This window comes from Pongo pygmaeus, chromosome Y, assembly GCF_028885625.2.
Source record: "Pongo pygmaeus isolate AG05252 chromosome Y, NHGRI_mPonPyg2-v2.0_pri, whole genome shotgun sequence".
Classification (NCBI taxonomy): Eukaryota; Metazoa; Chordata; class Mammalia; order Primates; family Hominidae; genus Pongo; species Pongo pygmaeus.
Window position 1 is genome coordinate 3,962,579 of NC_072397.2, and position 13,567 is coordinate 3,976,145.

Genomic DNA, 13,567 nt, shown 5'->3' on the forward strand with positions numbered 1-13,567 from the left:
GGCTGAGGTGGGCGGATCACGAGGTCAGGAGATTGAGAACATCCTGGCTAACACGGTGAAACCCCATCTCTACTAAAAATACAAAAAATTAGCCGGACGAGGTGGCAGGCGCCTGTAGTCCCAGCTACTTGGGAGGCTGAGGCAGGAGAATGACGTGAACCCTGTGGGGCGGAGCCTGCAGTGAGCCGAGGTCGCACCACTGCACTCCAACCTGGGCGACAGCGAGACTCTGTCTCAAAAAGGAAAGTATTCCTTGTATTCTGGTTTTGAGGCTACAGTGAGCCACAAACTATGATCATGCCACTGCAGTACAGCCTGGGACACAGAACAAGAATTCTCTCTCTTAAAAAAAAAAAAAGAAAGGAAAAGAAATATGAAAAATTATGTAGCATCATTGTCCTTAATTCGCGCTTAGTAATTTTTGTGAGCAGCTGGTTAGCAATCTAAGTCAGATTCCTATGTCTGACTAAGTCAGATTGCTAACCAGCTGCTCAAGTTGCCAGATCTGTAATATTTGGCAAGCTATTTGTGTTCTCTGTACTTGTTTTCTCATTTGTTAAAATGTTCCTAATTTTAATTTGTTCCTACCTACTTAGGAAAGTAACTCTAATGTTAATTAGATTATATGATTACATCAAAAACGTGTACTAAATGGCACATAATTAGGCACTCAAATGTTAGCTACTATTGGATATTACAAAGTTTTACATCTGCTTCTGTTTTAGAATTCATAATGCACTTAAAGGAATTCCAGATGACAGAGATGGGCTGTTCGATACAATACAGCGCTCAAAGAATCACTATCAAAAACGAGCATATCAGTGCATAAAATGTATGGTAGCTCTATTTAGCAGTTGTCCTGTTGCTTACCAGATCTTACAGGTGAGGGTTTTCTCTTATAAATTTGTAGAAACCTTTGTCACAAGTAAGGAAATGATCGTGAAATTTTTGTATTAGCATTTTAAGCTGATACTGAAAATCATTCTAAATTCTAAATAGTTTTATTTTCTTCTAAAGGGTAATGGAGATCTTAAAAGAAAATGGACCTGGGCAGTGGAATGGCTAGGAGATGAACTTGAAAGAAGACCATATACTGGCAATCCTCAGTATACTTACAACAATTGGTCTCCTCCAGTACAAAGCAATGAAACATCAAATGGTTATTTCTTAGAAAGATCACATAGTGCTAGGATGACACTTGCAAAAGCTTGTGAACTCTGTCCAGAAGAGGTAAAAAAAAAAAAAAAAAGCCACCAATGGACAGCAGATGGAAATGGGAAAAAGAAAAGTATTTTTTTTAATGTGTAGGCCAATGTTTATTTATATTGTGCTTAAAAAAATCATGTTGCAGTTTTGTTTACTTTAATGGTTAGCTTGATTTGTTTGATCTTAAGTTAACAAAGGAGTTTCCTTGTGGAAAAAACTTCTGTGAAATTGTCTAAAAATCACATACCTGAGAGAATTCAGATATTCTTTGGTTTGTTGGTTTGTTTTTTGTCTTTGTTTGTCTTTTTTCTTTTTCTTTTTCTTTTTTTTTTTTTTTTTGAGACAGAGTCTCACCCTATTGCCCAGGCTGAAGCAGTGGCGCGATCTCAGCTCACTGCAACCTCCACCTGTCAGGTTCAAGAAATTCTCCTGCCTCAGCCTCCCGAGTAGCTGGGATTACAGGCAACCACCACCATGCCTGGCAAATTTTTATATGTTTAGTAGAGACAGGATTTTGCCATGTTGGCCAGGCTTGTCTTAAATCTTGACCTTAAGTGATCCACCTGCCTCGGCCTCCCAAAGTGCTGAGATGATAAGCATGAGCCAGTGCACCTGGCCTGTTTTCTTATATTTTAAATTATTTGCCCTAAATGCAAAGATGTTAAAGAGGCCAGCTTTGTGCATTTCTTAAAAGTTTATTCTAAATGAAGGAAATTAAATATAAATTTAAAGTTACTTTTATAATCTAATGCTTAATCTCTTTAAATATTTAAAATTAGGAGCCAGATGACCAGGATGCCCCAGATGAGCATGAGCCCTCTCCATCAGAAGATGCCCCATTATATCCTCATTCACCTGCCTCTCAGTATCAACAGGTAAAAAGGATTTTTCATTTTTATCCCCCAAACCCATTTTGATACTTTACTTAAAAGGTCTTCAATTATTATTTTCTTAAATATTTTGAAAGTCCAAACTTTCTCTGTGCCCGGCTGGTATTTAAAACTAGATAAACTGTTCCAAACCAACATGGAGCGAAGATGGATCCACTGTGACTGTAAAGTAGTAAAGTAATAAATTATCTAGAACAGCTTTGACAAGATGATCAGTAGAGTGTTAGTTGGAGTGAGGTCATGTTTTATTTTGCCATTGTGATATTTTCTTTGTAACCAGGTACTACCCCCTTTTTCTATTTGCTATGGTTAATAAAATTGTGTGATATTTCAGTAATTGTTGAAGAAATGTGAAAGCAAAAGTATCTGAGATTCAGTGGCAGTAAAAATTCAGTTTGACTGGCTTTAATAAATGGTTAACTGAAAAAATATAACTTAGGAAAAAATATAAATAAACTTTCTGATAACTTCTTTTGCAAAACAAGTATATTTGGGAAAAGATTCTGGGAAGATTAGCCACAAGTGTGGCTAATGCAGTCATTTTAAGGCCGTGGTTCTTAAATTTAATGTACATCATAATCATGTAAATGCACTGATTGAGAACAGCAATTGCAGGGTCCAGAAATTGTCACTCTGCAGGGCTATTGTGGGGCTCAAGAATTGGCTTTTTTTTTTCTTTTTTTGAGCCCTGTCACCAGTCTAGAGTGCAGTGGTGCAATCACAGCTCACTGTAACCTCCGCCTCTCGAGTTCAGGCAGTTCTGCCTCAGCCTCCCAAGTAGCTGGGCTACAGGAACGCACCATCACGCCCAGCTAATTTTTGTATTTTTAGTAAAGGTGGAGTTTCACCATGTTGGCCGGGATGGACTCAATCTCTTGACCTTGTGATCTGCCCGCCTTGGCCACGCAAAATGCTGGGATTATAGACGTGAGCCACCGCACCTGGCCAAGAATTGTCACTTATAAATTTCCCAGTGTTGCTGCTCTGGGGAAAACACATGGAACACCTTCCTGCTTAGCACAATAATTGGCCATCCAAGACTTTTTTTTTAAGATCTAGTCTGACTCTGTTGCCCAAGCTGGAGTGCAGTCGCATGATCTCAGCTCACTGCAACTTCCACCTCCCAAGTTCAAGCCATTCTCCTGCCTCAGCCTCCCAAGTCGCTAGAACTACAGGCATGCACCACTTTGCCCAGCTAAGTTTTGTATTTTTAGTAAAGACAGGGTTTCACTATGTTGGCCAGGCTAGTCTTGAACTCCTGACCTTGTGATCCACCCACCTTGGCCTCCCAAAGTGCTGGGATTACAGGTGTGAGCCACCGCACCTGGCCAAGACTCTTTGGTATATTCTCTAGGGGTGGTGAAATGAATTTTTTTCAGAAGCTGACACATTGATGTGTGTGCACTTTCTGAAAACACTTTATTCATATGGTACTTCTTTTCTTCAAATATAAAAATCAGATGATAAGTTCTTTTTTTTTTTTAAAGATCCAGGTTTAGAAATGTCTACTTTTTGACCAACCTTATCCCATGGTTTAAATTTTTAATTGTTAATATTTGAAAAGTGTTACAATGGTGGTCTCTTTCACCCTCTTAGAATAATCATGTGCATGGACAGCCATATACAGGACCAGCAGCACATCACTTGAACAACCCTCAAAAAACTGGTCAACGAACACAAGAAAATTATGAAGGCAATGAAGAAGTATCCTTACCTCACATGAAGGATCAGTGAAAAGCAATAATTAACTGCTTCCTTAATGACCATGCACTAAGGCCTTACAGTCCAAACTTTCTCTGTGCCTGGCTAGTATTGAAAACTAGGTAAACTGTTCCAAACCAACATGGAGTAGAGAGCATATTCACTGTCTCATTTGCAGTAATTTGCAATTTGTCAGTGTATAAGACACATGCAGGGTGAAGTATACAGAGTTTTGTAATAAATGACTGGTCCTAATCTGTAAATGAGAAAGGTATATATACTATATTAATGTCTGACTATTAATTCTTAAGCAAGAAACTTTTTTTGATGAAAATAAGATCTACACAATCACACAATTATTTTTTGTTGTGTTCACTGCATTGTGCAATTGATATTGCCTGCTTTGTGCGGTTTGATCAACTTACCGACCTCCCCCCAAAAAAGGGAACATAAAAGAGCTCATCTTTGTCAGTTTACACCAATAGTTTCTTGTTAATCCTTTTTTCCTGGATATATAAGGCTGGTGGTAACTTTTGAATTGTATGGTTGATGTGGAAAATTGGCAGTGTAACATTTCTAGATATTTTTCATTACCTCTTTATTCTGGTATATAGGCTAATCACTTTAAAGCTATTCTTATGCTGTAACAGTTAGCATGGCTTCACACTGTTTGTGTAGCCAAGAGGACAGAATTACATGAATGACAGCAGTTACCCAGAGTGACAGCTGTATATTGCTCAGAGCTTTTATTTCTTATACCTAGAATACATATAAAATGGGGGAAAAATGTGACAGATAAGCAGTTTTTCATTGCACACATGTTGTTCACATTTAATGTTTGATAGTTCAATTTCTTGTTGAGCTAAAGAATATCAAAGTATTGATAATAGGAATTTTAAAATATTAAAACCAATACGCAAAATTTTCCTATGTCAGAATGTGGTAGAGCATAATAGATTGTATTTGGTGTGCTTGGGATTTTTTTTCTGCAGAATTTATTAAGTGAAGTTTCTAAAACTTTGCTGCTTCTGATCCCAGTGAAGTATACATCATAAGAATCCATAGTACTTTGAAGTACCATTGCACCAAGATGTCTGACTGAATTCTTAGTCACACTTTTACTTGAAAGAAAGAATTGTTGTAGTTTTTTTTCATTGTTCTAAAACTCTTGTTGTTGGACACAAGATTTAATTAAGATCTAAGCTTCTGCTTATTTAATGTAATCCTAAGGTACCATTTTGGGAAAAAACATTTGTTTTAAGATTCCAAGAAACCTGTGAGTTAATACTATATTTAAAAGAGAATTGGTAAATTTTGAATGTGTGTAATATTTTGGAACCTGTTTAAAAACCAAATATACCTGCAAATAGGTACAGCCTATCCTATACTATTTAAATGTTTGGCTGTTTTGTTTTATAGAAATTATTTTGCTGAATTCACAAATAAAATTTAAGAAGACTTTTGTCCTGTGGTGTGTTTTTGTTTCTTGGTACTCTCTTACAGTATTCTTAAGGACTACACATTTAAATTACTTGCATGGCATGCCTTGGCATGACACTGAATTCAGCATTTCAGACACATTTGAGTTTTTACGCATAAAAAAATTGGCCTTTGGCCTTTCATTAAGTACTTAGAAAAAGAAAAAAACATTAAGATACTGGCCTTGTAAAAAAATTTTCTAGCTTAATCATTTTTGTGCTTTTGGCACATTTTTGCATAGTTGATTCTTGTTATTCACAGTTATAAAGTCACCATGAATACCAAATTAGCAAATGTTGAACTATTTTATACAATCAATATTGAAAATGCTCATACTCTCCCAAACTACCACTCTGTAACCTATGTAATATGTTCATTTGATGTAATATCTCTTTGCCCATTGTTGGACACAATAGACCCTGGAATGTGTTGCTTAGTATGAAGAAATGCAATTCATTTGTCCAAATTGGTTATATCTTTTTTTATATATAGTATTTTAAGCATTATCACTATCTCTGTGAATACAGTAGTCAGGACCCATTAATGCCCTGGGAGGGCTACTGCCATTGGTCCATTGTAATCCAGCTATGTTAAGGGCCTTCCTATTCGGGCCATAGTTATTTGCAGTCTGTGTCCCTCTTCTCGCCTAGAAATATATCTTGGGATTTTGTTCCTCACAGAGTACAAGAGGAATATGTCTAGATTTACCCCATCTGCATTACTGCTGCATCTCCATAAGGTGGCCACCTAAAGCAAATCCACCAGGATATTAACTTGCTGGTTCTAGTCACCTCCCCATCGTCCTGGAGAGGGTTCCTCGGGTGGATGTCAACATACCCTTCTTTAACGTACCCCTTAAATTCCACCTTGTACTTTCCAAAGGGCTGTGTCACATACTGGCATCTGCTTAATAGTTCAGTTTTCCATTGTCCCCATGGCCAAGCCATTGGTCACTAATGAATTGGCAAGAATTCAAACAAATGCAGTGTTTAAAAAAAATTGTAAATTTTTTAACACTCATAAGAAAACAACATGAAGTTCAACCATTCAACTAATTTGTTTATTCTATCTTCAATCGGGCTTTTCATTTCTAGTCTCTATGAAAGCCTGCCAACAGGACATTGTTCACCCACCTTGAAACTGCCATCTGTAAACCACGCAGGTCTTTCTTGGTCAGTAGGGAGCTATTCAAAGGGTATTGCCCATGCAACAGTAGGATGCAGTAGTTCCTGAAGTGGTTCCAAACTTGATCATAGGAAAAAAGAGACTACCTGTTCTTTAACATGATAAGCACCTCCTTGCACTTTCCTGGTAACATGTTCATCTATAAATCCATTTTGTGTTATTTTGGACCTCTTCTGAGCACTTCCTTATTAGAATGTTTTCTTAATTCACACATTATAGGTATTTCAGGTTTTAAGATTACTTTATGGTCTTCAGTCTCAGAAGCAGGCAAGTCAAGCTAGTAATCAGTTTGTCAAGGCAAGCTACACCAATGCAAGGCAAGCTAGTAAGTATCTCTCAAACAGCACGTATTATATCATGGCATCCAGGAATTTCCTGGTCCAAAATTCCCAGCTATTGCTGCAGAGTGGCATGTGCAGTTGTTTTTTTGTTTGTTTGTTTGTTTGTTTAACCATAGCCTTAGTCTGCCTAAGAACCTGCAGGCACTTCCAAAATCAGAGTGTGGATCATAATGCCCCAAAATATTGAGAGAGAGCACTTTTTGAAATTCAGACATGGCCTGCCTTAGTGCAATTTCTTAATTAAATAGACCCCACATTCTTTTTTTAAGTTGATGCATTATAATTGTACGTATTTACAAAGTTCAAATGATATTTTGATACATGTAGACAATGAGTAATGACCAAATCACTAATTGGTATATTGGTGTATTGGTAATTGGTATGTTAGTCACTTTCATACATGTATCATTTATTTGTGTTGAGCACATTTCCAAATCTAATCTTGCAGTTATATGGAAATACAATTATTCATACCTATAGTCTCCCTCCTATACTATCAAACATTAGAACGTATTCCTTCCAATGGTATTTGTACCCATTAACTAACTCATCTCTTCCCTTGCCCATTGTTCTTCCCAGCCTATGGTAATCTTTCTACTTTCTACCTTCATGAGATCAACTTTTTATTTCCCGTCTATGAATGAAAACACGCAATACTTGGTCTTTATATTTCCTGGATTTTTTCAATTAACTTAGTGTCCCTTAAATGAAACTTATTTTGGGTAGTGTTCTGGAAAGGAGCTAGAAATATTTTCAGAAGTGTAATATGAATCCCCAAAATCCTATTTAACCAAATGCTGGGCTTCCTGTTTGCTTAGGAGTAGGTAATGACAAATTCATTCTAGGTCACCTATGAAATGTCACAATGTCTCCTTCCAGGTTTTTCTAAGAATTTCACCATTTGGGTGCATCTCTGGATTTATGATCTCTCCTTTTTGATCATGTGAATCAACATATATAAAGTCTGTGTTAGATTGCTCTTCAGTTTCAGATTTTAACATGTCATTTTCAGTATGTTGTAGTATTGCATTCAAGAACTGCATCAAGCCCAAATCTCTCATAACCAAGTTATGATGGTAACCTTATGGCAAAATATTAATAGTTAATGTCAGTTGGGATCTTTTCCACATGCAGTTGACTCTTGTAAGATTGAGACAAAGAAAAACATTTGCAAGATGAATGAATGTCCCTATCCTATAGTCTCTTTGTTCTACTGTGGAAAGGAATGTCAACACTATTGATGGTATATGCAGCACTATGTTATTCTAGATGTGTTTCCATGAACCAACTCTTTCTCTTCTAGGTCACAAAAAGCTTACTCTACATAATTTGTCAATACTAGTCCTTTGGTTTCTAATTAAATTAATTAAAGTGTTTTTTGTTTGGGGTTTTATTGTTGTTGTCCACAAAGTATCCTACACTGTTTCAACAATTTTTGTGAGCATAGGTAGTTCTAGTTGTTCCCATTTTAATGTAATTCAATCAAGACTGGACTGAGGGCAAATTTCATGCCTTCTGTTTTACTATAAGAAGTAGCATAGGGTGAGCGCAGTGGCTCATGACCATAATTCCAGCACTTGAAGAGACTAAGACAGGTGGATTGCTTGAGCCCAGAAGTTGAAGACTAGTATGGGAAACATGGCAAAACCACATTTCTACAAAAAACACAATTACCAGGTGTGGTGACAGGTGCTTGTCATCTCAGCTACCTGGAGGCTGAAGTGACAGAATCATCTGAACCCAGGAGGTAAAGGCTACAGTGACCCATTATCACGCCACTGCTCTCCAACTTGGATGACAGAGCCAGACTGGAGAGAAGTTGGAGAAGCTAGATAGGCCCGTACCATCACAGTCAGACAAACCACATCACAAAGTTTGTTCATCTCAAATTTTCTTGCAGATATTCACCTTAAATTAATCACTGTTGGATCCACCTATCCTCTCAACTGTAGTCCCCACTAGGTCTTGGAATCACAGTGCATGGTGTTCCCATGTTATTGAATCCCAGAAAAATACTTATCCTCTGCACATTTCATTTATATATATGTGCTTTGGGTCCCCAGTCTGGAATCAAATCAGTATGTCCTGACCCTATGTCAATCTTCATCTTGATTCATCTGTCCATCAGATAACTACCCAGACAATTCAAAGGCAAGTTTCTTATTGTTATCTTTTACTCCTGGCTTGTTAAATACGTGGAAACTGAGATAAATCATGCAGATTTATTTAGGGCCCCTTTTCCTTACCTTTTCTGTGAATATCTCTTTTCTGTGAATCAGTCTGTGAATGAATGCTTCCCTGCTTTTCGTTTTTCCCTTTCCTATGAATCTTCTGAGTACCTGTAAGGCCTATAAAAGGAATCTAAGACAACATATCCAATATGACTTCTAGGACTGTTTCTCAGTTTTGATTCAGTAAGGCTATAGGATATATTGATAAATAGGCCCCCCCACCCCCCACAATAAGACATCATTTGCTGGGAGCTGGATAAGGGCTCTTACTCAGTAGATGAATATCCAGATCATCTTGAGGCCAATGCAGGATTGCATGCCCATGAGTATATCACTTGTCATAGATGGGAGGAAAACGACTTCTCATGGTAATCAAACTTTACAGTGGCTTTTATCCAGAAGCTAGCTTTCTCTTGGAAATCACATACAGCCCTCTGTGTTGTTCAGTACCAAGCTGTGAATCTTACATCAATCAAAACACATCTTCTATTTAATAGCATTCAAAACCAAATGCACTGCTCTTAGGAGCAGTTTGTTGCTCTTACAATCCATTTAGTAAAGATTCTTCAGAAAGCTGACAATACCAATCCACAAAATAATAAAACCCTTTTTCACTCTATACTTGCTTACTTCTTGTAGCTTCTTGGTTCTACCCTTCTTCTACTTGGAGTGTTGCACTTGATCTTAGTCAAGAGGCTGAAAAGTGATTACCTAGACAATTGGTTTGGTGATGTGTAGTCCTAGACATGTTAGCTGTCGTGTTGATACAATTTTCCCCTTTCTTTTATCTTTTTTTTTTTTTTTTTTTTGAGATGAAGTCTCTCTCTGTTGCCCAGGCTGGAGTGCAGTGGCATGATCTCAGCTCACTGCAACGTCCACCTCCTGGGTTCAAATGATTCTCCTGCCTCAGCCTCCTGAGTAGGTGGGATTACAGGCACATGCCACCACGCCCAGCTAATTTGTTTTGTATTTTTAGTAGAGACAAAATTTTACCATGTTGGTCAGGCTGGTCTTGAACTCCTGACCTCGTGATCTGCCTGCCTCCGCCTCCCAAAGTGCTGGGGTTACCAGCATGAGCCACTGTGCCCGGCCCAATTTTCCCCTTTCATATTAGTCCTCAGGCTATCAGTGAAAGCTGAGACTGAAATGTAAAGATAGCTGAAATCTGAGCTTGGCCCATTATTAGAATTTGCCCCAACACTCTTTTACTTTTTTTTTTTTTTAGCTATTACAGACAACAATAACCAAGGGGTTGTATATTTAGCTTACTTGTCATTTTGTATTGCCTTATGTACCCGGTAAGCCATGCCTATTTTTAGTCCATTTAAAATAATGAGGTTGGCACACTGACTCTCATATAATCCCAGCATCAAGAGAGGCTGAGGTGGGCAGATTACCTGAGCCCAAGCATTTGAGAGCAGCCTCGACAACATAGCAACACCGTATCTCTACAAAAAATAAAACATAGCCAGGTAGGGTAGCGCATGCCTGTTGTACCAGTTACTCTTTTGGGAGACTGAGTCAGAAGCTTGACTTGAGCCCTAGAGGTCACAGCTGCAGTGAGCCATGATTGCACTACTGCATTCCATCTTCAACAGTAGAGTAAAACCCTGTCTCCAAAAAATTAATAAAACAAAATTAGTTAATTAATTAAAAATAAAATAATGAGAAGTACAATTGTCATGGTTTATTGTCTATTCATCATTCTACTAAATGCTATGATTAGCACTGCTATGGGTCCCAGAAAAAATTTGAAATACTTTTCTAACTCCATGTTCAAGAACATCATTTTTTCAAATGAAATATATTTTAGAATTAAAGCCAAGCAGCTTTAGTTTGGCTTCTATTAGTCTTTTTATGGCAAGAAGTAACTTTCTTGCTGAAAGCTGCAGATTAAAGGTAGTAAGTTTGGAAACAGTTCCAAAACTATGTTATTTCTTCTTGTGTTCCTTCATCTTTTAACCATATCATTATAAACATTCTCAGTGTTTAGCATCATACTAAATCAAACTTCACTGCTCCTGTTTTCTGGTACCTCTGTACTAGAAGCAAGAACATAGGTAACTAAATTAGTTAATAGTGCTTTTCCATTGTATGCAGAAATACCATAGGTTTTCTTTGACTTTCCTTCTTACCCTCATCTGAAATCAATATGACTAAGGACAATTAAGAAAACCCACAATTTGTGGCCATTATTCTACAGCTAGCATACAGTGAAGTGTTAAGAGTAGTAGGAGCTCTATTATTAGCAATAGGAGCTCTGTTGGATTCAGCAGCTAGTGGATCCTTTGTGTGCTTCATTTTCCTCCTGTAAAATTAGGATAAATATATGAAGATTAAAGTATGCAAACAGCTAAAAACAGTACTTGGCATATGATAAACACATATCTTTATATTATTCTTACTGTTTAGTTTAGACATTTTTTGTACTTCAAGGATAAATTGAAGACCACACACATACTGCATTTTGTTTTAATATAGCCCAGAGCAATCCATAACAGTATTTTCCATTGTTATGGGAATCGCTTCATTTATTCCTGCAGCAAGGTACAAATATGCAACGAGGTAACAATGTTGAAACAATCATTTAGAAAAACATCCCAGCCACTTCCTATGCCTACGTGCTTTAATGCTAATTCCCTTTTTTTAAAACATAGTTTTAAAATTTCCCTAATCTTTTTTCGTAGCCATATTTAATTGTAATCAGCTTTTTTAATAATCACTTTAGGAAGTGGCTTCCATTAAGCCAATTTGTCTTCATGCCTGCCATTTGTCTTCATTGTTAATGTTACCATCCACCCCTACTTAATTGTGGGAAAAGTGATAATAGCTTTTGGTAATAACTTTTGAGCTATGTGTGATATTAACTCTTTAGCTGCGTGTGAGCTACCTCCATATTAAAACAATTTATTTCACAAATAAAAGAGCTATTAATGAAAGAGTCCAGTGTTTAGACTACTTTAACAACTTTAAAATCTTGTATATAAATACACTAATCTAGATGAAAAAAAAAACAGCCAGCATTCTTTCAGTATTTATATGTTAATATGCTATAAAGATTTTGCATACATCATTCTCAAATGGATATAAGGGTTCCTATTCCCACTTTGCAAGTAAGAAATGTTAGACATGGAGTGGGTGGAGATCCCATAACCATAAGCGATATACTGTGGATTTGAACAAGAAGCCTGAATTCAAGGCAAACTCTAGAATTCTAGAGTAGGAACAAATCTCCAAAAGTAAGAACAGATCTCCAAAGAACAAAACTAAAAAAGTATCTGACACAAGTCTCCATCAGTTTAGCAGTTTATTTTGCCTAGATTGAGGACAGATTTGGGAAAAAGAAACACAGGCCACAGTAAGATCTGTAGCTCACACTTTTTCCAAAGAGGGTTTTGAGGGCTTCAGTATTTAAAGGAAAAAAAGGGGGACAAGAGGCAAGGGAGGTAGGAAAAAATGGGGCAGGCAGATAAGTAAGACAATTGGTTGTATTCTCTTGAGGCTTTGTTTAGCACTCATTGATTCCACATGTTGCGTGTGAAAGGCAATGGGTAGAAAAACATGCAATTCTGTATTGATCTCACACTCAGTAAATCTGCACTTTACACAACATAAAGTCAACATGGAGTAGAGAAAAAGTCAAACATGCATTCCATTATTTCTAGGCTCCTCTTGCCCTAGACTTGGGAAGATAAGTTGTTCATTTGCATTGTTGAGATGACAGAGGCCGCCTGGGGAGATTATATGGCCTACTGTCTTGTAGCTTTCTGTTTAGAAAAGAGTGTCTGTGTGACCCATTTTCCAAGCTTAACTTTTCCCTTTGGCATAGTGGGTTTGAGGAGATCTCAGAGTTCTTTATTTCTCAGTTTTGATCATTAGGGGCTGACTTCAGTGAACTGATGCTTGCAAACCCACAATAACTGAAATGTAGATATCTGTCTTTTTACATGTAAGCATTTATTTTTCTGGTTCCTTTTGTCAAAAGCCTCCAAAAAGATCAACTCCAAACTTCACTCCAGATTAAATATTTATGAGGAAGCCCTTAGTGTGTGGTACCTGATACTTTTGCCACATTCAATTTTTAGGAGATGTGATTATTAATTTTGTGTCAATTTGACGGGGCCATAAGATATCTGGCCAATTATTCTGGGTATGTCTGTGAGAGTGCTTTTGGATGAAATTCACATGTAAGTGGGTAGACTGAGTAAAACAGATCAGCTTGCCTAAGATAGGGGCCTTGTGCAATCAGCTGAAGGCCTGAGTTAAGCAAAAAATTACAACTCTCCTTTAAGTTAACAGAAATTTCTCCTGTCTGACTGCCTTCAAACTGGGATAACCTGCTAAGTGGAGGTTGCAGTGAGCCAAGATTGCAATACTGCAACCTCTGCCTGCCGGGTTCAAGTAATCCTCCCACCTCTGCCTCCCCAGTAGCTCAGATTACAGGACTGCACCACGATGCCCAGATAATTTTTTTGTATTGTTAGTACAGGTGGGGGTCTCACCATATTGCCCAGGCTGGCCTGTAACTCCTGAT

At 37.5% G+C, this 13,567-nt stretch overlaps 1 protein-coding gene across 5 annotated transcripts in view; it reads left to right on the top strand.

The window, feature by feature from the left end:
- Positions 1 to 5,256, top strand: part of USP9Y (ubiquitin specific peptidase 9 Y-linked) — a 199,623-nt gene extending 194,367 nt beyond the window's left edge. For all 5 annotated transcript variants that reach the window (XM_063660974.1, XM_063660973.1, XM_063660976.1 and 2 more), the window contains 4 exons: positions 726 to 882; positions 1,018 to 1,230; positions 1,986 to 2,081; positions 3,693 to 5,256. In XM_063660974.1, coding sequence (XP_063517044.1) covers positions 726 to 882; positions 1,018 to 1,230; positions 1,986 to 2,081; positions 3,693 to 3,830 — 604 coding nt within the window. In that variant the 3' untranslated portion in view covers positions 3,831 to 5,256. The remainder of the gene's footprint in view (positions 1 to 725; positions 883 to 1,017; positions 1,231 to 1,985; positions 2,082 to 3,692) is intronic.
- Positions 5,257 to 13,567: the final 8,311 nt, after the last annotated feature.